Raw genomic sequence first — 22,890 nt, forward strand, 5'->3', positions numbered from 1 at the left:
GAGTGAAGGCGGAAGTGACGTGAGGCAGGGCAGAGCCACACTAACAGGTGCCATGTGTAAGGAGGAGTGTAGCAGCAGCGTCTCACTCTGGTCTTGCTGTTCACATGAGCCTGCTGCTGCAGGAGGAACTTCACCATCTTGATGTTGCCATAGTGACAGGCCACGTGAAGCGCTGTGTAGCCCATCTGAAAGAGAGATGGAGAGCGAGAGAGGGAGGGAGAGACAGAGAGAAAATAGTGAGAGTTGGCAATGTTTCAATGGCCTCATTACTACCTCATTATAAACAGCTTGGTGGCTTTGTTGTACCAGTCCTAGCAGTAAAACATATTTGAGAGTGTAGATGCTGTATGAAAGTATTGGATATGACATATCATCATAGTGTGTGGTACATTATACTGCTTATACTGAACCCCACTCTACTGAATGTAACAAAAGGTCTACATTGCACTACATTACAAAACTGTTCTGGTTTTATACTCTATTATGAGGTGTGTGGTTGATATCATTTGTATGCCTTACTCGTGAGGCTGCGTAGACTGATGCCCCCTGTTTGACCAGGGTGTCTGCTATCCCTACGTGACCTTCCTGGGCCACCAGGTGCAGAGGGGTCAGTCCATTCTGATAGACACAGGGGGAACAGGAGGCTGTTGGTCAGTCTGTTCACTAACCAGCTCTGAGTCAGTCTGAGTCACAGTGGACCGTCAAATATGTACCAGGGCATGCATGCTATACAAGTAGGTAATTACAGTAACCGGTTTGACACAGTGATGAAAACATCATGCCCACTTTATCTTACCATAGGTCTATCAAACCCTGTGTAACTTAGCTAGCTATCCCTGAAAGCTTGCCTCAAACCCTGCTGAGGTCAGAGATGAATTGTTCCTCTCTCTGGTCCCGTACCTTGTTCCCCAGGTTGACGTTAGCCTGTTTGGAGATGAGCAGGGCCACCATGTCCGGCCGGCCCTCCTGGGAGGCCAGGTGGAGGGGCGTGACCCCCTGGAGGGACTCAGCGTTGGCAGAGGCTCCGTACTGCAGCAGGCAGCCAGCCACCTCCACCTGGTTCTGCTTGGCTGCAATGTGCAGGGGAGTGTAGCCATTCTATAGACAGACACAGGGGTCAGCAGGGGTAGTACACTGGATCATCAATGGGTGGGTCATATTATCATATTGTACAATGATCCTGAAAAGGGGGTGGGGGATATACAGTGTAGTGATGCATGTGGTGTGTGTGTTACATTGTTCCTCTTACCCTGGCAGTGCTCTGTGCGTTGCCTCCCTTGCTAACCAGCAGCTTGGCCACCTCCAGATTGTTGTGATGGACGGCCACATGTAAAGGAGTCAGGCCATTCTGCTTGGACACACATACACACACCTACTGTCACTAGCTATTGAAATAACAGAATATCAGCCTGCCTTTGCGGGTAATGTTGTGCATAATGTTTCTAAAATGTTGGGACACAGTGATTCCTTTTGGGCTGTGATTACAGATGGTCAGTGCTAATAATATAAGGTGTATTTGTTACTTGGGTCACAGGAAAGGTCCATAAGCTTTAGGTGGGTCACAGCATTGAGAAGTATGCCGAACACTGATAAAAAGCACAGGATAGTCCATGCTGTGTTGCAGTGTGTTCGTCATACCTTTCCAGCCGCGTTGGGGTTGGCTCCTCTCTCCAGCAGCAGCTCAACCACATCCACCTTGCCGTACTTACAGGCCACATGGAGAGGAGTGAAGCCTTTCTGCTTGGACACACAAACACAGATTCTGCATGAGCAGGAGAACTAAAAGAGGTCAGGTGTGAAGGGATTAGGATTGAGATTGAATGAGTTTGAGAGAGAAATGGGGTTAGAGAGAATGAGAGAGAGAGAAAGAGAGAGAGAGTGAGAGAGACATAGAGAGATAGAAAGAGAGAGACAGAAAGACAAAGAGAGAGAGACAGACAAAGAGAGAGAGAGAGAGAGAGAGAGAGAGAGAGAGAGAGAGAGAGAGAGAGAGAGAGAGAGAGAGAGAGATCTGAGAGACAGACAGACAGACAGACAGACAGACAGACAGAAAGACAAAGAGAGAGAGAGACAAAGAGAGAGAGAGAGAGAGAGAGAGAGAGAGAGAGAGAGAGAGAGAGAGAGAGAGAGAGAGAGAGTCCCGGGAGAGAGAGAGAAAGAGAGAGAGAGAGAGAGAGAGAGAGAGAGAGAGAGAGAGAGAGAGAGACAGAGATACAAAGACAGAGACAGAGACAGAGACAGAGAAGAAGTCAGTAAATTAAAGTAGAACCTTTGTCATCTTGGTTTGTTGGGCCGCCCCGTCCAGGAGGATGCGGCTGGTGTGGGTGTGTCCCTCGCGGGCGGCGATGTGTAAGGGGGTGTGGCCAGCGGTGGTAGCAGAGTCGGGATTGGCCTTGTGCTCTAGAAGCAGCTTGACCAGCTCCTTATGTCCCATACGGGCCGCACAGTGAAGAGGGGTCTGGTCATCCTAGAGAGACAGGGATGGAGAGAAAGAGTGAGAGTGAGGAGAAACAGAGGTTGGAATGATAACTGTATTTAGCGAGCAGTAACAGTGAGGTATTTGTGCAGTGTATGGTGTTGTAGACTTTAGTTGAAGAACATGTGAATTCCAGCCAGGACAAAGTTTGTTGTAAAACATTATGACGTAGATACAGTAGATGTGTGCAGTATGTATGGTTGCCTGACAGTGTGTACAGTACCTTAGCCTTGGCATCCACCTGTGCTGTGTTCTGCAACAGAAACAGAGCCACCTCACAGTGGCCTGCCCTGGATGCCATGTGGAGGGGCGTCTCCACTTTCTGTTACACAAACCCAGGTCAGAGGTCACATAGCCTGTCACAACCACTCTGCCATTAAACACATGACTATGCTATGTAATATCAATAACACACATAAAATATCACCTTATACACACAGAGAACAGGCCTTAGCCATCAAATTATTATTAATGCATAGACCAGATACCAATCCATCTACCATAACCTTCGCTGGTATTCATTTCAACAAGTTACTATTAGTCAATCAGAGTGTGATGGAAATGTCCCCCCCGTGTCAAGAATAAAGGTTATAAACGGGGTTCTCTCACCACATTGGAGGCGTTGGGTGAAGCTCCTCTATGGAGCAGGTTCTTCACGATGTTCAGGTGCCCCATGAAGGCTGCTACATGAAGAGGAGTCAGACCAGACTAATGGGAGAGAGAAACAGGGGGCATATGAAGAGAGAGGAGAGTTAAGGTTGAATAACTATTCATACCATTACACTTACATTTATACCTCCAGATGTTTTGTAATGACAGAATTGACACCCAACAATAACAAAAAGTACAGCTTGTCCTGAGATCCCCAACAAGTCCCATTGCTCTTCAAAAGAGTGTTATCTCACCTCTGTGACGGCCTCCAGGGAGGCAGAGTGTTTCAGCAGAAGGTCCATGGAGCGCATGTGGTTCTTCTTACAGGCAATGTGGAGCGGAGTAAACCCATTCTGAACACAATAGGAACACAGACCAAAAATGTAGCAAATTCAGCATAGGGTTGCGTTCAGTATGCACAAAATGGGAGAACACATTCAGAAATGGTACTGCCTGTACTTGTCCAATAATGCTTATTCGTATCTCATAATGTTTTCTACTCTTTGTGCCTGCTGTACGCAACCCAGTTATAAAGGTTCAGTAAACCAGACCAATGGACATCTCCAGTACACCTCATACACTAAGCACCAGTATACAGAAATAGAAGGACACTTAGAAGAGCTGCTGACCAGTGCACGTGCGTTGGCCTTGGCCCCCTTGTCCAGCAGCACTTTGGCCATGCGGTGGTGACCACAGTGGGCTGCCACGTGTAGAGGGGTCAGGTGGTCCAGCGTGATGTCATCGATCTCGGCGTTGTACTGGAGGAGCTGCCTCACACAGTCCATGTGGTCTCCCTGGGCTGCCATGTGGATGGGGGACAGGCCATTCTGGAGCAGAGAGAGGGAGGATGTAAAACCGGGAAAGATATGAAAGGGAAACAAAGAGAAGAGCCGTGTAAGACCTTTGAGAGAAGAAAGCATCTATAAATTCATAATACTGAAATAAGTGACGCGTCAGCGTAGTTGGCAGAGGATCATTTGGCATTGGTTACTGCTAAAATTGCAAGTGAGTGTGATATCGTGCCAAAGTGGCCTTAAGGGTGTGATTTTGTGCCAAAGTGGCCATAAAGTATAGCCCTTTATTTTCTCTAGAGTGACCTCTGGCTGACCTTGGTCTTGGCATGGATGGGAGCCCCCAGGTCCAGCAGGAGATCGATGATCCTGACATGACCGTTCCTGGCCGCACAGTGCAGAGGGGTCAGCTCATCCTAAATAGATGGAAGGAGCCAGGTAGGGTCCAAAAGTTTTCAAGTCAAATGGCAGAAAGAAGAGGAGGAGGAGGAAGAAGAGGAGGAGCAAGTGTAGGGTTACAGTACCTTGGTCATGGCGTCTATCTGGGCCCCTCTGTCCAGCAAAAGTCGAACCATGATCGCATTACCCCTCCTGGAGGCTATGTGTAGGGGGGTGATACCATTCTGAGAAAGGGGAAAGAACCATTTCTAAATCAATTTAATCAAAGACTCTCCTGTTAGGAAATGGGGTCTTTGAGGGACTATGTTATCAATGTCTTGGTTAAGGCAGTAGCGGTGAGGGTTAATGGACTGACCTTGGGAGTAAAGTTGACATTGGCGCCTCTGTTTATTAGCAGTTGGGCCACACTCAGGTTCTCATAGTGAGCCGCAATGTGGAGAGGAGTGAAGCCAGTCTACAGATAGACAAAGATAGAAAAGGAAACAGAGAAACAGAGAAAGAAACAGAGAAAGAAAGAGAGAGAGACAGAGAGAGAGAGAGACAGAGAGAGAGAGAGAGAGAGAGAGAGAGATAAAGAGACAGCGAGAGAGATAAAGAGACAGAAACATATATAGAGAGAGAGAAACAGAGACAGAGAGAGAGATAAAGAGACAGAAACATATATATATAGAGAGAGACACACAGAGACAGAGAGAGAGATAAAGAGACAGAAACATATATAGAGAGAGAGACACAGAGACAGAGAGAGAGATAAAGAGACAGAAACATATAGAGAGAGAGAGACACAGAGACAGAGAGAGAGATAAAGAGACAGAAACGTATATATAGAGAGAGAGAGACACAGAGACAGAGAGAGAGATAAAGAGACAGAAACATATATATATATATAGAGAGACACAGAGACAGAGAGAGAGATAAAGAGACAGAAACATATATAGAGAGAGAGACACAGAGACAGAGAGAGAGATAAAGAGACAGAAACATATATATATAGAGAGAGGCACAGAGACAGAGACAGAGAGAGAGATAAAGAGACAGAAACATATATATAGAGAGAGACACAGAGACAGAGAGAGAGATGAAGAGACAGAAACATATATATAGAGAGAGGCACAGAGACAGAGAGAGAGATGAAGAGACAGAAACATATATATAGAGAGAGGCACAGAGACAGAGAGAGAGAGAAAAGAGACAGAAACATATATATAGAGAGAGGCACAGAGACAGAGAGAGAGAGATGAAGAGACAGAAACATATATAGAGAGAGAGACACAAAGACAGAGAGAGATAAAGAGACAGAAACATATATATAGAGAGAGGCACAGAGACAGAGAGAGAGAGATGAAGAGACAGAAACATATATAGAGAGAGAGACACAAAGACAGAGAGAGAGATGAAGAGACAGAAACATATATAGAGAGAGAGACACAAAGACAGAGAGAGATGAAGAGACAGAAACATATATAGAGAGAGAGACACAAAGACAGAGAGAGAGATAAAGAGACAGAAACATATATATAGAGAGAGGCACAGAGACAGAGAGAGAGAGATGAAGAGACAGAAACATATATAGAGAGAGAGACACAAAGACAGAGAGAGAGATGAAGAGACAGAAACATATATAGAGAGAGAGACACAAAGACAGAGAGAGATGAAGAGACAGAAACATATATAGAGAGAGACACAAAGAAAGAGAGAGAGATGAAGAGACAGAAACATATATAGAGAGAGAGAGACACAAAGACAGAGAGAGAGATGAAGAGACAGAAACATATATAGAGAGACACAAAGACAGAGAGAGAGATGAAGAGACAGAAACATATATAGAGAGAGAGACACAAAGACAGAGAGAGATGAAGAGACAGAAACATATATAGAGAGAGAGACACAAAGACAGAGAGAGAGATGAAGAGACAGAAACATATATAGAGAGAGAGACACAAAGACAGAGAGAGAGATGAAGAGACAGAAACATATATAGAGAGAGAGACACAAAGACAGAGAGAGAGATGAAGAGACAGAAACATATATATAGAGAGAGACACAAAGACAGAGAGAGAGAGATGAAGAGACAGAAACATATATATAGAGAGAGACACAGAGACAGAGAGAGAGATAAAGAGACAGAAACATATATAGAGAGTGAGAGACACAGAGACAGAGAGAGAGATAAAGAGACAGAAACATATATATATATATATATAGAGAGAGAGACACAGAGACAGAGAGAGATAAAGAGACAGAAACATATATATAGAGAGAGAGACACACAGAGACAGAGAGAGAGATAAAGAGACAGAAACATATATATATATAGAGAGACACAGAGACAGAGAGAAAAAGAGACAGAAACATATATAGAGAGAGAGACACAAAGACAGAGAGAGAGAGATGAAGAGACAGAAACATATATATAGAGAGAGACACAAAGACAGAGAGAGAGATGAAGAGACAGAAACATATATAGAGAGAGAGACACAAAGACAGAGAGAGAGATGAAGAGACAGAAACATATATAGAGAAAGACACACAAAGACAGATAGAGAGATGAAGAGACAGAAACATATATAGAGAGAGAGACACAAAGACAGAGAGAGAGATGAAGAGACAGAAACATATATAGAGAGAGAGACACAGAGACAGAGAGAGAGATAAAGAGACAGAAACATATATATATATATATATATATAGAGAGAGAGACACAGAGACAGAGAGAGATAAAGAGACAGAAACATATATAGAGAGAGAGAGACACACAGAGACAGAGAGAGAGATAAAGAGACAGAAACATATATATATATATATAGAGAGACACAGAGACAGAGAGAGAGAGAAAAAGAGACAGAAACATATATAGAGAGAGGCACAGAGACAGAGAGAGAGAGATGAAGAGACAGAAACATATATAGAGAGAGAGACACAAAGACAGAGAGAGAGATGAAGAGACAGAAACATATATAGAGAGAGAGACACAAAGACAGAGAGAGAGATGAAGAGACAGAAACATATATAGAGAGAGAGACACAAAGACAGAGAGAGAGATGAAGAGACAGAAACATATATAGAGAGAGAGACACAAAGACAGAGAGAGATGAAGAGACAGAAACATATATAGAGAGAGAGACACAAAGACAGAGAGAGAGATGAAGAGACAGAAACATATATATAGAGAGAGACACAAAGACAGAGAGAGAGAGATGAAGAGACAGAAACATATATATAGAGAGAGACACAAAGACAGAGAGAGAGAGATGAAGAGACAGAAACATATATAGAGAGAGAGAGACACAGAGACAGAGAGAGAGATAAAGAGACAGAAACATATATATATATATATAGAGAGAGACACACAGAGACAGAGAGAGAGATAAAGAGACAGAAACATATATATATATAGAGAGACACAGAGACAGAGAGAGAGAAAAAGAGACAGAAACATATATAGAGAGAGAGGCACAGAGACAGAGAGAGAGAGATGAAGAGACAGAAACATATATATATAGAGAGACACAAAGACAGAGAGAGAGATGAAGAGACAGAAACATATATAGAGAGAAAGACACAAAGACAGAGAGAGAGATGAAGAGACAGAAACATATATAGAGAGAGAGACACAAAGACAGAGAGAGAGATGAAGAGACAGAAACATATATAGAGAGAGAGACACAAAGACAGAGAGAGAGATGAAGAGACAGAAACATATATAGAGAGAGAGACACAAAGACAGAGAGAGAGATGAAGAGACAGAAACATATATATAGAGAGAGACACAAAGACAGAGAGAGAGATGAAGAGACAGAAACATATATAGAGAGAGAGACACAAAGACAGAGAGAGAGATGAAGAGACATAAACATATATATAGAGAGAGGCACAGAGACAGAGAGAGAGATGAAGAGACAGAAACATATATAGAGAGAGAGACACAGAGACAGAGAGAGAGATGAAGAGACAGAAACATATATATAGAGAGACACAGAGACAGAGAGAGAGATGAAGAGACAGAAACATATATATAGAGAGACACAGAGACAGAGAGAGAGATGAAGAGACAGAAACATATATATAGAGAGACACAGAGACAGAGAGAGAGATGAAGAGACAGAAACATATATATAGAGAGAGGCACAGAGACAGAGAGAGAGAGAAAAAGAGACAGAAACATATATATAGAGAGAGACACAGAGACAGAGAGAGAGATAAAGAGACAGAAACATATATATAGAGAGGCACAGAGACAGAGAGAGAGAGATGAAGAGACAGAAACATATATATAGAGAGAGACACAGAGACAGAGAGAGAGATAAAGAGACAGAAACATATATATAGAGAGGCACAGAGACAGAGAGAGAGAGATGAAGATACAGAAACATATATAGAGAGAGAGACACAAAGACAGAGAGAGAGATGAAGAGACAGAAACATATATAGAGAGAGAGACACAAGAGACAGAGAGAGATGAAGAGACAGAAACATATATAGAGAGAGAGACACAAAGACAGAGAGAGAGATGAAGAGACAGAAACATATATAGAGAGAGAGACACAAAGACAGAGAGAGAGATGAAGAGACAGAAACATATATAGAGAGAGAGACACAAAGACAGAGAGAGAGATGAAGAGACAGAAACATATATAGAGAGAGAGACACAAAGACAGAGAGAGAGATGAAGAGACAGAAACATATATAGAGAGAGAGACACAAAGACAGAGAGAGATGAAGAGACAGAAACATATATAGAGAGAGAGACACAGAGACAGAGAGAGAGATAAAGAGACAGAAACATATATATATATATATATATATATATATATATATATAGAGAGAGAGAGACACAGAGACAGAGAGAGATAAAAAGACAGAAACATATATAGAGAGAGAGAGACACAGAGACAGAGAGAGAGATAAAGAGACAGAAACATATATATATAGAGAGACACAGAGACAGAGAGAGAGAGAAAAAGAGACAGAAACATATATATAGAGAGAGGCACAGAGACAGAGAGAGAGAGATGAAGAGACAGAAACATATATAGAGAGAGAGACACAAAGACAGAGAGAGAGATGAAGAGACAGAAACATATATATAGAGAGGCACAGAGACAGAGAGAGAGAGAAAAAGAGACAGAAACATATATATAGAGAGAGGCACAGAGACAGAGAGAGAGAGATGAAGAGACAGAAACATATATAGAGAGAGAGACACAAAGACAGAGAGAGAGATGAAGAGACAGAAACATATATAGAGAGAGAGACACAAAGACAGAGAGAGAGATGAAGAGACAGAAACATATATATAGAGAGAGACACAAAGACAGAGAGAGAGATGAAGAGACAGAAACATATATATAGAGAGAGACACAAAGACAGAGAGAGAGATGAAGAGACAGAAACATATATAGAGAGAGAGACACAAAGACAGAGAGAGAGATGAAGAGACAGAAACATATATATAGAGAGAGAGACAAAGACAGAGAGAGATGAAGAGACAGAAACATATATAGAGAGAGAGACACAAAGACAGAGAGAGAGATGAAGAGACAGAAACATATATAGAGAGAGAGACACAAAGACAGAGAGAGAGATAAAGAGACAGAAACATATATATATATATATATATATATAGAGAGACACAGAGACAGAGAGATAAAGAGACAGAAACATATATATAGAGAGAGAGACACACAGAGAGATTTTTTATCTTATTTTCATAATCCATGTTTGCTGGCAGCCTTTTTGTTTATTCATGTAATCACTTTTGCTGCTATTGTTTTTCTCCAAGTCAACACAACAGTGTTATGACTGATTACTTCAGCTAACGACATCAGCATATTAAGGCTTAATGAGTCATCACAGTCACACGCACGCACCCACACACTCGCACTCACACTCGCGTACAGACTCACACACACACACACACACACACACACACACACACACACACACACACACACACACACACACACACACACACACACACACACACACACACACACACACACACACACACACACACACACACACACACACACACACACACACACACACACACACACACACACACACACACACACACACACACACACACACAGTGAACAGTACCTTGCTGAGGACGTCAGGGTTAGGGTCGTTCTGCAGCAGCACTGCGGCAGTGCGTGTGTCGTCGTTGCGTGCAGCGATGTGCAGGGCGGGCAGACGGACCTTGCCCTTGGTGCCGTAGTTGATGAGCAGGGCCACCACGTTCTCATGACCCTGCTGAAGAGCCACCGCCAGTGGTGTGAACCCATCCTGACAGGGTGAGAGAGGGGAGGGAGAAGAAGGGATAGAGGGAGGGGTGGCCAGGGTAAAAAGGGAGGAAGGGGGAGAGGAAGGACAGAGGGAGAGGTATCGAGGCAGTAAAGTAAGAAGGGGTAAAGAGGAGGAGGGGAGGGAGAAGAAGGGATAGAGGGAGGGGTGGCCGGGGTAAAAAGGGAGGAAGGGGGAGAGGAAGGACAGAGGGAGAGGTATCGAGGCAGTAAAGTAAGAAGGGGTAAAGAGGAGGAGGGGAGGGAGAAGGTAAGCAAGGTCAACGAGAGACAGCAAGGGAGTAGGAGGAAAAGAGGGAGAGGGGGAAAGGGAGACAAGCCAAATGATAATGGAGGGGGTGAGAGACGGGTAAGTAGAGGCAGAGGAAGAGAGAGAGAAAGAAAATAAAGATAGTGGCAAATTTGGGACAATGTAGATTGAAATTACTGTAATAGAAAGATGCGAGAAGGTTAATGTAGCATTGTCTATTGGACTGAATCCAATACACATCTGAGAAACAACTAAATGTCTGTTTGCTCTATGGGCTTTCACTCACCTCTGTTGGAAGGCTCTGATTGGCTCCGTTCTCTAGCAGAAACTTTACTACATCTAAGTGGTTCTCTTGTGCAGCCATGTATAGGGGACTGAAGCCTTTCTGTAAGGAAGAGGCACATGGCGCATGGTTACCAGCAACACACACAAATATACATGCACACAACCCCCCTTCCCAGGTAACAGTAATGTGCAGTATAATGTCCCAGATGACTCACCTGTGACTGGGAATTGACATTGGCTCCATAGTTGACGAGCTCAGCCACCACTCTCTCCTGGCCTGCCAACGCAGCGATATGGAGGGCAGTGTTCCCTTTCTGGAGGTGACAGACACACATACACAAACATTGTTTCAATAAGGTTGTGAATGACTGGCATTAGTGCCACATTAAACAAGGCTGGAGTGGCATGACACAGGAACACAGGGAGCCACACACCACACACACACACACACACACACACACACACACACACACCACACACACACACACACACACACACACACACACACACACACACACACACACACACACACACACACACACACACACACACACACACACACACACACACACACACACACACACACACACACACACACACACACACACACACACAGGGAGCAGAGAGCAGCCTAATAACCAAAATCTCTATTTAAAAAGCTTAATTCACGAAACACAGCTCAGAAATAGTGAGTTATGACTTATTAGATAGATATGTGTTAGATTAAACTAGATATATGTTTACAGGCAAATCAAATGAGCGGAAAAAGTCATAAGCATGTGTTTAAGCTTATAATCCATGTGGTGGATCCGGTCTGTAAACAGCCTGTTACATAGCTCGCTGGTGAATATCTCAATCAGAAGTCAGAGGTAGGTGCTATGCATCTGTTCTGTGGTACAGTATGTGAGTGGAGTCCTGGTAAGCAGTGAGCAGTGTGTGAGTAGTACCTTAGTTGTGGTCTCCAGGACAATGCCAGCGTGTAGTAGCCCCAGGACCATCTTGACGTGGCCTTCTTTCGAGGCCAGATGCAAACCGTTGAGCCCATTCTGCAGTGACAGCAGTGGAAATCAGCAGTGACCACACAGAACCATCAGAACAAATCGTCAGCCTACAGAGTGAGCTCCAACCAAATCTGACAGCCTTTTTATCCATCTATAACATGGATTTCTGAGCAGTAGATATACAGTACTAAGAATAACAAGCAGAGAAACTCAAAACCCACAGTGGTTACAGAAGCAGCACGAAAATATTTCAGAAGATTAACAACCTTAAGACTGTTTCAGTTGGGTCTCAAAGGAAGGAGAGAGCATGGATTTATTTCAGGCTTGTCTGGGTGTACAGCTGCAGAATCAGACAGTCTAACAGTACAGTCTGTGCCTTTCTCTGCTCTGCCAGCCTGCAGTACCGTGACTGGCCACAGTTATGCAAAGCACACTGGTCCCTCTCCTGCCCTCACTCAATTCACGCAGATAACACACTCACTGGGGAGACAAACACACATGCACGCACGCGCAAACGCACACACATGCAAACAAGTGTGTGAATCACCGATGTGTTTCTGTGAGCTGGCTGGAGTCTGCTGGATTGTAGATAGGGCAGGAGCAGGTTGGCAGGCTGACATGTAAAACCCTGAATCCTAGGATTTTCTAGAACAGCAGCAGTAGCACCAACTTTTAGCATAGCTATATGCTCTACTTCCACTCGATGTCATAAGGTGAATGCACCAATTTGTAAGTCGCTCTGGATAAGAGCGTCTGCTAAATGACTTAAATGTAAATGTAACTCCAATCCAAATTTTAACACATACGGTATACAAAACATAGAAAATGTGTGTCTACATACACACCACATACCCACAGACAGTGCATTCGTAAAGTATTCAGACCCCTTGACATTTCCCACATTTTGTTATGTTACAGCGTTGTTCTAAAATGGATAGTTTTTTCCCACTCATCAATCTACACACAATACCCCATAATGACAAAGCAAAAACTGATATTTAGACATTTTTGCAAATGAATTAAAAATTTAAAAACTAAATATCACATTTACATAAGAATTCAGACCCTTTACTCAGTACTTTGTTGAAGCACCTTTGGCAGTGATTACAGCTTTAAGTCTTCATGGGTATGACACTACAAGCTTGGCATACCTGTATTTGGGGAGTTCTCCCATTCTTCTCTGCAGATCCTCTCAAGCTCTGTCAGGTTGGATGGGGAGTATTGCTGCACAGCTATTTTCAGGTCTCTCCAGAGATGTTATTGTAGATCGGGTTCATGTCCGGGCTCTGGCTGGGCCACTTAAGGACATACAGAGACTTGTCCCGAAGCCACTCCAGCGTTGTCTTGGCTGTGTGCTTATGGTCGTTGTCCTGTTGGTAAGTAAAACCTTCGCCCCAGTCTGAGGTAGGCTTTCATCAAGGATCTCTTTGTATTTTGATCCGTTCATCTGTCCCTCAATCCTGACTAGTCTCCCAGTCCCTGCCGCTGAAAAGGAAAGCATCCACCACCATGCTTCAACGTCGGGATGGTGCCAAGTTTCTTCCAGACGTGACACTTGGCATTCATGCCAAAGAGTTCAATCTTGGTCTCATCAGACCAGACAAGTTTGTTTCTCATGGTCTGAGATTCCTTTAGGTGCCTTTTGGCAAATTCCAAGCGGGCCGTCACATGCTTTTTACTGAGGAGTGGCTTCCTTCTGGCCTCTCTACCATAAAGGCTTGATTGTTGGGGTGCTGCGGAGATGGCTGTCCTTCTGGAAGGTTCTCCCATCTCCACAGAGGAAGTCTGGAGCTCGGTCAGAGTGACTATCGGGTTCTTGGTCACCTCCCTGACCAAGGCCCTTCTCCGCCAATTGCTCTATAAAGAGTCTTGGTGGTTCCAAACTTCTTCCATTTAAGAATGATGGAGGCTACGGTGTTTTGGGGACCTTCAATGGTGCAGAAATGTTTTGGTACATTTCCCCAGATCTGTGCCTCAACACAATCCTGTCTTGGAGCTCTATGGACAATTCCTTCGATCTCATGGCTTGGTTTTTGCTCAGACATGCACTTTCAACTGGGACCTTATATAGACAGGTGTGTGCCTTCCCAAATCGTGTCCAATCAATTGAATTTACCACAGGTGGACTCCAATGAAGTTGTAGAAACGGTCACGATCGTCGTAATGAGCGGACCAAGGCGCAGCGTGAGTATAGTTCCACATATTTTTAATCTCCGTGAAACAAACAAAACAATAAAGAAACAACGAAATGTGAAGTCATGACGTGCACACAGGCAACTAAACACAAACAATATCCCACAAAACACAGGTGGGGAAATGGCTACCTAAAAACGATCTCCAATCAGAGGCAAAGATAAACAGCTGCCTCTAATTGGGAACCATATTAGCACCAACATAGAAATAGACATACTAGAACACCCTCTAGTCACACCCTGACCTACTACACCCCCCCCAAATGTTGCGAACTCTGTCTTCTACACTGAAGCCAAATAGGGAGGGTAGGGGGAGTGATTAGTGTCGGTGGCGGCTCCGGTGCAGGTCGTAGCCCCTGCCCAGACCCCGGACCTGGCCATGGCGCCGGGCTGAACACCGTGCCTGGATTGGGCATCGGCGCAAAGGAGGGCTCTGGCCATGGAGCTGGACTGGACGCCGTGCCTGGACTGGGCACCGGCGCAGAGGAAGGCTCCTGCCCTGGAGCGGGACTGGACACCGTGCCTGGACTGGGCATCGGCGCAGAGGAAGGCTCCGGCCATGGAGCGGGACTGGACGCCGTGCTTGGACTGGAAACCGGCGCAGAGGAAGGCTCCTGCCCTGGAGCTGGAATGGACGCCTTGCCTGGAGGTTCCGGACCGTTGACCATCACTGGAGGTTCCGGACCGTTGACCATCGCTGGTGGTTCTGGACCGTTGACCATCGCTGGTGGTTCTGGACCGTTGACCGTCGCTGGAGGTTCCGGACCGTTGACCGTCGCTGGTGGTTCTGGACCGTTGACCATCGCTGGTGGTTCTGGACCGTTGACCGTCGCTGGAGGTTCCGGACCGTTGACCGTCACTGGAGGTTCCGGACCGTTGACCATCAATGGAGGTTCCGGACCGTTGACCATCACTGGAGGTTCCGGACCGTTGACCATCACTGGAGGTTCCGGACCGTTGACCATCGCTGGTGGTTCCGGACCGTTGACCGTCGCTGGTGGTTCTGGACCGTTGACCATCGCTGGTGGTTCTGGACCGTTGACCGTCGCTGGAGGTTCCGGACCGTTGACCATCACTGGAGGTTCCGGACCGTTGACCATCAATGGAGGTTCCAGACCGTTGACCATCGCTGGTGGTTCCGGACCGTTGACCATCACTGGAGGTTCCGGACCGTTGACCATCGCTGGTGGTTCCGGACCGTTGACCGTCGCTGGAGGTTCCGGACCGTTGACCGTCGCTGGAGGTTCCGGACCGTTGACCGTCACTGGAGGTTCTGGACCGTTGACCATCGCTGGTGGTTCTGGACCGTTGACCATCGCTGGTGGTTCCGGACCATTGACCGTCGCTGGAGGTTCCGGACCGTTGACCGTCACTGGAGGTTCTGGACCGTTGACCATCGCTGGTGGTTCTGGACCGTTGACCGTCGCTGGTGGTTCTGGACCGTTGACCGTCGCTGGAGGTTCCGGACCGTTGACCGTCGCTGGTGGTTCTGGACCATTGACCATCGCTGGTGGTTCTGGACCGTTGACCATCACTGGAGGTTCCGGACCGTTGACCATCGCTGGTGGTTCCGGACCGTTGACCATCGCTGGTGGTTCTGGACCGTTGACCGTCGCTGGAGGTTCCGGACCGTTGACCGTCGCTGGACTAGGGTCTGAATACTTCTGTAAATCAGGTATCTGATTTTTATCTTTAATAAATTTGCAAAACATTTCTACTTTTTTTTTTGCTTTGTCATTATGGGGTTTTGTGTGTAGATTGATGAGGGGAATTTAAAAGAAAAGATTTTAGAATAAGGCTGTTACATAACAGAATGTGGAAACAGGGGTCTGAATCATTTCCAAAAGCATACACACATGCAGCAATGAATGCACACTAAAGCACACATCCTCATTTGTATGATAGCTCTACCTCTGATCCTAGCCTTAGCCAGTAGTGGTATTATTATAGTGGCAGTATTATCTGGTGTAGAGATTGTGGAATTAGTTTTATTGTCGGCTTGGTGCCATGGTTGTTTCTGTGAATGGTGCTGAGGGGTTGCAGTAGCAGGCTGCAGGCTGTAGGCTTACAGAGTGGGCGTGCATTCCCCAAGCTGCCCTAAGTGGTTATGTGTACAAACTGAACTCCCTTCCATTCACCAAAGTACTGATGAAAAATACATAACAGATTCACTTCCACTTAAGCTAGCGTTCACTCACAAATGTAACACATCCGTATGTTCAAAACAGAAACTAAAACTACATGCTTAGTTTTTCTTTACATGTGATGTTATTTAAACATTGTGCATCTCTCATGATGCAACAAGGTGCTATGGGACAGATTGAGGAGCGGGGAGGAGAAGAGAGATAGTCTGGATATATGGCTAATTATATATATTTCTTAATTAAGGTTGTGAATGTCTGGCATTAGTGCCACAGTAAACACGGCTGGAGTAGCATGACACAGGAAAACGGGGGGCTATGTGGTGACATGGTTATACATGCGTGTGCGCACACACACACACACACACGCACGCACGCACAAACACACACACACACACACACACACACACACACACACACACACACACACACACACACACACACACACACACACACACACACACACACACACACACACACACACACACACACACACACACACACACACACACACACACACACACACACACACACACTGAGACAATGAACTACACGTTTATCTAGGCAAGACTTGACTGTTAATGACAGAAAACAGATAATGTAATCTATAAAAACCTCGTCTATAATATCATCTTCATAAAGTCTGATTAAATAAATGTTTTACGAGACAATACATTAACTCTCTTGCCTAGAGACCCTGTGTACCAGACAGTGACCTTGGGCAGCATGAGGAATCTCTGATGTACCTGATTGGATGTGTTGATGTCTATTCTATTCTTGATGTGGTCCAGAGCCTTGTCCAGGTTCCCTGAACGGGCCGCACGGAGGAAACTGGTGGCAGCATCCGCCTGGAGGGGAAGAGAACACAATCAGACATAGACAATGATAAAGATAAAGATAGAGAGAGAGACAGAGAGAGAGAGAGAGAGAGAGAGAGAGAGAGAGAGAGAGAGAGAGAGAGAGAGAGAGAGAGAGAGAGAGAGAGAGAGAGAGAGAGAGAGAGAGAGAGAGAGAGAGAGAGAAGATGTGAGAGACAGAACATTAGTCTGGTTGTACATTCCAGGGCTAACACGAGGCAAAAGAGTTCATATTAAATCAATTCTATTTTCTGAAAAAACGAAAAACATAGGCATAACAGTATAAAAGCTGCTTGGTCATCCATGATCTACAATAGTAGGTCAGAGACATTCTTCAATATCAGTCTATTTTTTCGAAACTACTCAGTATTCTGCTGTCTGAGAGTCAAAAATGGCTGACAATCTAAAATTGGTGAGGCTGCCCCTCACTAGGAGTTTGGCAGCTATCCATAGCAGAGAACATTACTGTCTGACTTATAAAGCCTCTGTGAAAATGATGTGTTCACTTCTGCCACCATGATCAGCCAGACAGGCTGCCTAATACTGTAGTCCAGAATACAGTCTCCGCCTTGAGGACAGGTATTATATAGATTCTATACAGTGCGCCTACTCACCTCCAGCCACACAGCTACAGAGGGTTTTTACATGGAACCAAAAAAGGTTATCCTATGGGAACCCTTTTGGAACCTTTTTTTCTAAGAGTGTAGAAGACATTTTCCTCTGCTCTTTGCTTCTCTTTCCCACCCATTTCTCTCTCCCTCTATACCACTCCCTTCTACCTCCTTCCTGTTTCTCCCTGCGACCCATCTCTCTGCATCCCTTTATCTACCTTCTCTTCTTTTCCTTGTGGCCTTAACATTCTCTCTCTCTCTCTCCCTCTCTCTCTCTCTCTCTCTCTCTCTCTCTCTCTCTCTCTCTCTCTCCTGTGTGCAATCCCAATGGGAGGGGGTGTAAGCTGCTCCTTTCTCTCCTCGCTCTCTCTCTTCCTCAGTAATGTATGGATGATGGATCCAGGCTGACGTCTTCCCAGCATAAAACTAACACTATGCAGTGTGTGTATTTTCATTCAGTCTCTGGTAATGTGTTAGATAAGATGCTATTACCAAGATATAATGTGGTAATATAAGATATAATGTGTCCTCCCTCACACACACTTAATTTGTACAATTGAAAATCTATAAATATGTATTGCGCACACATGAGTACTGGAACATATTTCTGATGTTTCAAACAGGAAGTAGAAATATAAACTCACCGGCCAGTTTATTAGGTAAATCACCCCGCTCATGAAAATGGATTGCTCCTACAGACAGTGAGTCACGTGGCCGTGGCTTGCTATATAAAGCAGGCAGACAGCCATCGAAGCATTCAGTTACTGTTCGATTTAACATTAGAATGGGCAAAACAAGTGACCTAAACAAGTGACCTTTTTATGCACGACAACGTCTCGGGTTTATCGAGAATGGTGCGACAAATAAAAAAACATCCAGTCAGTGGCAGTCCTATGGGCGGAAAGAGAGAGAGGTCGAAGGAGAATGGCAAGAATCGTGTAAGTGAAAAGGTGAGACACAAACAGTGCAATACAACAGTGGTGTGCAGAACGGCATCTCTGAACACACAACTCGTTGATCCTTGTCATGGATGGGCTATTGTAGAAGACGATCACACTGGTTTCCACTCTCATCAGCTAAAAACAAGAAGAAGCATCTCCAGTGGGCATTTGATCACCAACACTGGACAATTCAGGAGTGGAAAAACATCGCCTGGAACATGACAGCAAGTTCAGTTTACTTCAATGGCCTGCGCAGTCCCCAGACCTCATCTCAATAGAGCATGTTTGGGATGAGAGAACAAACGGGCTGTTCACAGCAGGAAAGTACCGCCGTCCAGTGTGCAGCAACTGCGTGATGCCATCGTGTCAGCATGGACCAACATCCTTGAGTAACATTTAAGACACCTTATAGAATGGCCCAAAGAATTCAGAATGTTCTGGAGGCAACGAGCGGGTCCTAACTAGGTGTACCTAATCAACTGTCCGATGAGCGTATATTGGATTCACATCTGATATGCATGATCAGTTCCACCATTTTAAGGCTTTTTCTATCTCATTCTGACCTACAGTAACTAAGGGGTAGCCTGAGAGTTAATATGATCTACAATTGAAGATGGAAGTTTACATACACCTTAGCCAAATACATTTAAACTCAGTTTTTCACAGTTCCTGACATTAAATCCTAGTAAAAATTCCCTAACTTAGGTCAGTTAGGATCACCAATTTATTTTAAGAATGTGAAATGTCAGAATAATAGTAGAGAGAATTAATTATTTCAGCTTTTATTTCTATCATCACATTCTCAGTGGTTCAGAAGTTTACATACACTCAATTAGTATTTGGTAGCATTGTCTTTAAATTGTTTATCTTGGGTCAAACCTTTTGGGTAGCCTTCCACAAGCTTCCCACAATAAGTTGGGGGAATTTTGTCCCATTCCTCCTGACAGAGCTGGTGTAACTGAGTCAGGTCTGTAGGCCTCCTTACTCGCACATGCTTTTTCAATTCTGCCCACAAATTTTCTATGGGATTGAGGTCAGCGCTTTGTAATGGCCACTCCAATACCTTGACTTTGTTGTCCTTAAGCCATTTTGCAACAACTTTGGAAGTATGCTTGGGTCATTGTCCATTTGAAGACCCATTTGCGACAAAGCTTTAACTTCCTGTCATGCCCGTCGTTTAAATAAGTGGAGTTCCACATATTTATTATAGTGAACTTCCAAACAACAACAAAGATTAACAAACGTGCAAATACGTAGCGCACGCATACGCATTAACTCTAAACAATATCCCACATCGCAGGTGGGAAAAGGAACACACTAAGTATGATCCCCAATTAGAGGCAATGATATTCAGCTGCCTCCAATTGGGAACCATACTCACACACCAACATAGAACTAAAATAACTAGAAAACCCCCTAGTCATGACCTATTACACCATAGAGAATCCAGAGTGCTCTCTATGGTCAGGGCGTGACACTTCCTGACTGATGTCTTGAGATGTTGCTTTAATATATCAACATAATTTTCCTCCCTCATTATGCCATCTGTTTTGTGAAGTGCACCAGTCCTTCCTGCAGCAATGCACCCCCACAACATAATGCTGCCACCCCCGTGCTTCACGGTTGGGATGATGTTCTTCGGCTTGCAAGCCTCCCCTTTTTCCTCCGAACATAACGATGGTCATTATGGCCAAACAGTTCGATTTTTTGAGGACATTTCTCCAAAAAGTACGATCTTTGTCCCCACGTGCAGTTGCAAACTGTAGTCTGGCTTTTTTATGATGGTTTTAGAGCAGTGGCTTCTTCCTTGCTGAGCTGCCTTTCAGGTTATGTCAAAATAGGACTTGTTTTACTGTGGCTATAGATACTTTCGTACCTGTTTCCTCCAGCATCTTCACAAGGTCCTTTGCTGTTGTTCTGGGATTGATTTGCACTTTACACACCAAAGTACGTTCATCTTTACGAGACAGAATGCGTCTCTTTCCTGAGCGGTATGATGGCTGCATGGTCCCACGGTGTTTATGCGTAATATTGTTTGTACAGATGAATGTGGTACCTTCAGGCATCTGGGAATTGCTCCCAAGGATGAACCAGACTTGTGGAGGTCAATTTGTTGTTCTGAGGTCTTGACTGATTTCTTTTGATTTTCCCATGATGTCAAATAAAGAGGCACTGAGTTTGAAGGTAGGCCTTGAAATACATCCACAGGTATACATCCAATCGACTCAAATGGTGTCAATTAGCCTATCAGAAGCTTCTAAAGCCTTGACATAATTTTCTGGAATTTTCCAAGCTGTTTAAAGGCACAGTCAACTTAGTGTATGTAAACTTCTGACCCACTGGAATTGTGATTCAATGAATTATAAGTGAAATAATCTGTCTGTAAACAATTTTTTGAAAAATTACTTGTGTCATGCACGAAGTAGATGTGCTAACCGACTTGTCAAAACTATAGATTGTTAACAAGACATTTATGAATTCGTTGAAAAACTAGTTTTAATGACTCCAACCTAAGTGTACTTCTGACTTCAATTGTATGTTTTTTTAACACCTTGTCATCTTAGACCTCACCCTCTGTTCTGTGAGTTGACGGAGGACATTTGGAAGACTTATGTCACAGAGTCAAGGTTCCCCTGTAACAAACCAGTATTATACTACCAGTAGGATGTTTTCACATGTGAAGTCTCATGCTGCAGCTCTGAGTGCCCATGCCAACTTGTCGGCAAATGTTCAGCATTTTATGCTCCAATTTTCATTCTGCGGCCTTCGGCCATTTTCTATGGGATTTCACAGCTGTTGATTGATACGATGGATGTTTCTGCTCCTTCTAAGTAGGCCATATGTGAGCAGAATACTGAGGATAATGTCTCCAGCCGACCGGCTCCCGCAGTCTCCATCAGTCTCTGAATGGATTGATAAGTGCATCTATGATCTTCAATGTGTGTTTCTTAACATGATTGTCTGAGGCAGGAGGGGACCTTATCGTCAATCAATGCTAGTGTTTGCCCATAATTGTGCTTGAAAGTGTGTGTGTGTGTGTGTGTGTGTGTGTGTGTGTGTGTGTGTGTGTGTGTGTGTGTGTGTGTGTGTGTGTGTGTGTGTGTGTGTGTGTGTGTGTGTGTGTGTGTGTGTGTGTGTGTGTGTGTGTGTGTGTGTGTGTGTGTGTGTGTGTGTGTGTGCTTTCATATATTCCTAGAAATGGAAATGACTGCAGAACTGCTTTGCAATCACAATCAGTCAACTGGTGCTTGTGCTTACGCTGTGAGGCACAAATCGATTTTCCTTCCCATGTCCCTCTCTCCACCTTCCCCGCCATCCCTTTCTCCATCCTCATTTCCATTCCCCTCTCCCGCTGTCTGTGATATGCGGTCAGTTTAAATCAATACATCCCAGCTCTGTCTGTTCATTTGTAATTGTCATATGCAGTCAGTGCGTCAATTTTACTCAGTAATTAGATCCTCAAGCAAAACATGGTGATTTACACTCAGCACGCCGCCTTCCCATCGCTCACGTGCCCACAGCCCTCTCTGTCTTTATCTCATTTTCCCTCTTGCGCTGTCTCTCATCTTCCCTGGCATGGCAGGCTCCCCGCCTCATTCTCTCACGTCCTCCATCTCTCTTCCCTCCCTCCTTCTCCCCCTCCCTTCCCTGCTTTTCCTCAGATCACTGTGTCCCTCTTGGGTCATATTGATGTGATGCTGTGTAATCATGGTATGCTGCAGTATGGCGTGACATATCACAAGCATTCCTACAGTGACGGCCAGTGGAAGAGAGGAGGGTTGAGAGATCAGAGAGGACATGTCCGTGTTAACGCAGATTCAATTAAAGCCTTTAATCTCATATCTGTGGAGGAATCTAATACTGTATCATATCGCTGTGTTTAGCTGCTTGCTTCTCTCCAGTGCTATCACAATGCTCTGTAGTATACGGGTGAGGCTGTATGTACCTGTGCAGTACATACATCTGTCTGCCCTACCAAGGCCATTTATT

At 44.6% G+C, this 22,890-nt stretch overlaps 1 protein-coding gene across 5 annotated transcripts in view; it reads right to left on the reverse strand.

Moving 5' to 3' along the window:
* Positions 1-22,890, reverse strand: part of LOC124049001 (ankyrin-1-like) — an 82,989-nt gene that overhangs the window by 19,737 nt on the left and 40,362 nt on the right. For 3 of the 5 annotated variants that reach the window (XM_046370263.1, XM_046370264.1, XM_046370261.1), the window contains exons 2-19: positions 17,238-17,339; positions 12,105-12,203; positions 11,373-11,471; positions 11,159-11,257; positions 10,420-10,605; positions 4,673-4,771; positions 4,443-4,541; positions 4,236-4,334; positions 3,757-3,954; positions 3,382-3,480; positions 3,086-3,184; positions 2,700-2,798; positions 2,270-2,467; positions 1,639-1,737; positions 1,250-1,351; positions 901-1,098; positions 520-618; positions 87-185 (exon numbers count right to left, since the gene is read on the reverse strand). In XM_046370263.1, coding sequence (XP_046226219.1) covers positions 87-185; positions 520-618; positions 901-1,098; positions 1,250-1,351; positions 1,639-1,737; positions 2,270-2,467; positions 2,700-2,798; positions 3,086-3,184; positions 3,382-3,480; positions 3,757-3,954; positions 4,236-4,334; positions 4,443-4,541; positions 4,673-4,771; positions 10,420-10,605; positions 11,159-11,257; positions 11,373-11,471; positions 12,105-12,203; positions 17,238-17,339 — 2,172 coding nt within the window. The remainder of the gene's footprint in view (positions 1-86; positions 186-519; positions 619-900; positions 1,099-1,249; positions 1,352-1,638; positions 1,738-2,269; positions 2,468-2,699; positions 2,799-3,085; positions 3,185-3,381; positions 3,481-3,756; positions 3,955-4,235; positions 4,335-4,442; positions 4,542-4,672; positions 4,772-10,419; positions 10,606-11,158; positions 11,258-11,372; positions 11,472-12,104; positions 12,204-17,237; positions 17,340-22,890) is intronic. The other 2 variants (XM_046370265.1, XM_046370262.1) reach the window with 1 other exon arrangement.

This window comes from Oncorhynchus gorbuscha, linkage group LG11 (genome assembly GCF_021184085.1).
Source record: "Oncorhynchus gorbuscha isolate QuinsamMale2020 ecotype Even-year linkage group LG11, OgorEven_v1.0, whole genome shotgun sequence".
Taxonomy (NCBI): Eukaryota; Metazoa; Chordata; class Actinopteri; order Salmoniformes; family Salmonidae; genus Oncorhynchus; species Oncorhynchus gorbuscha.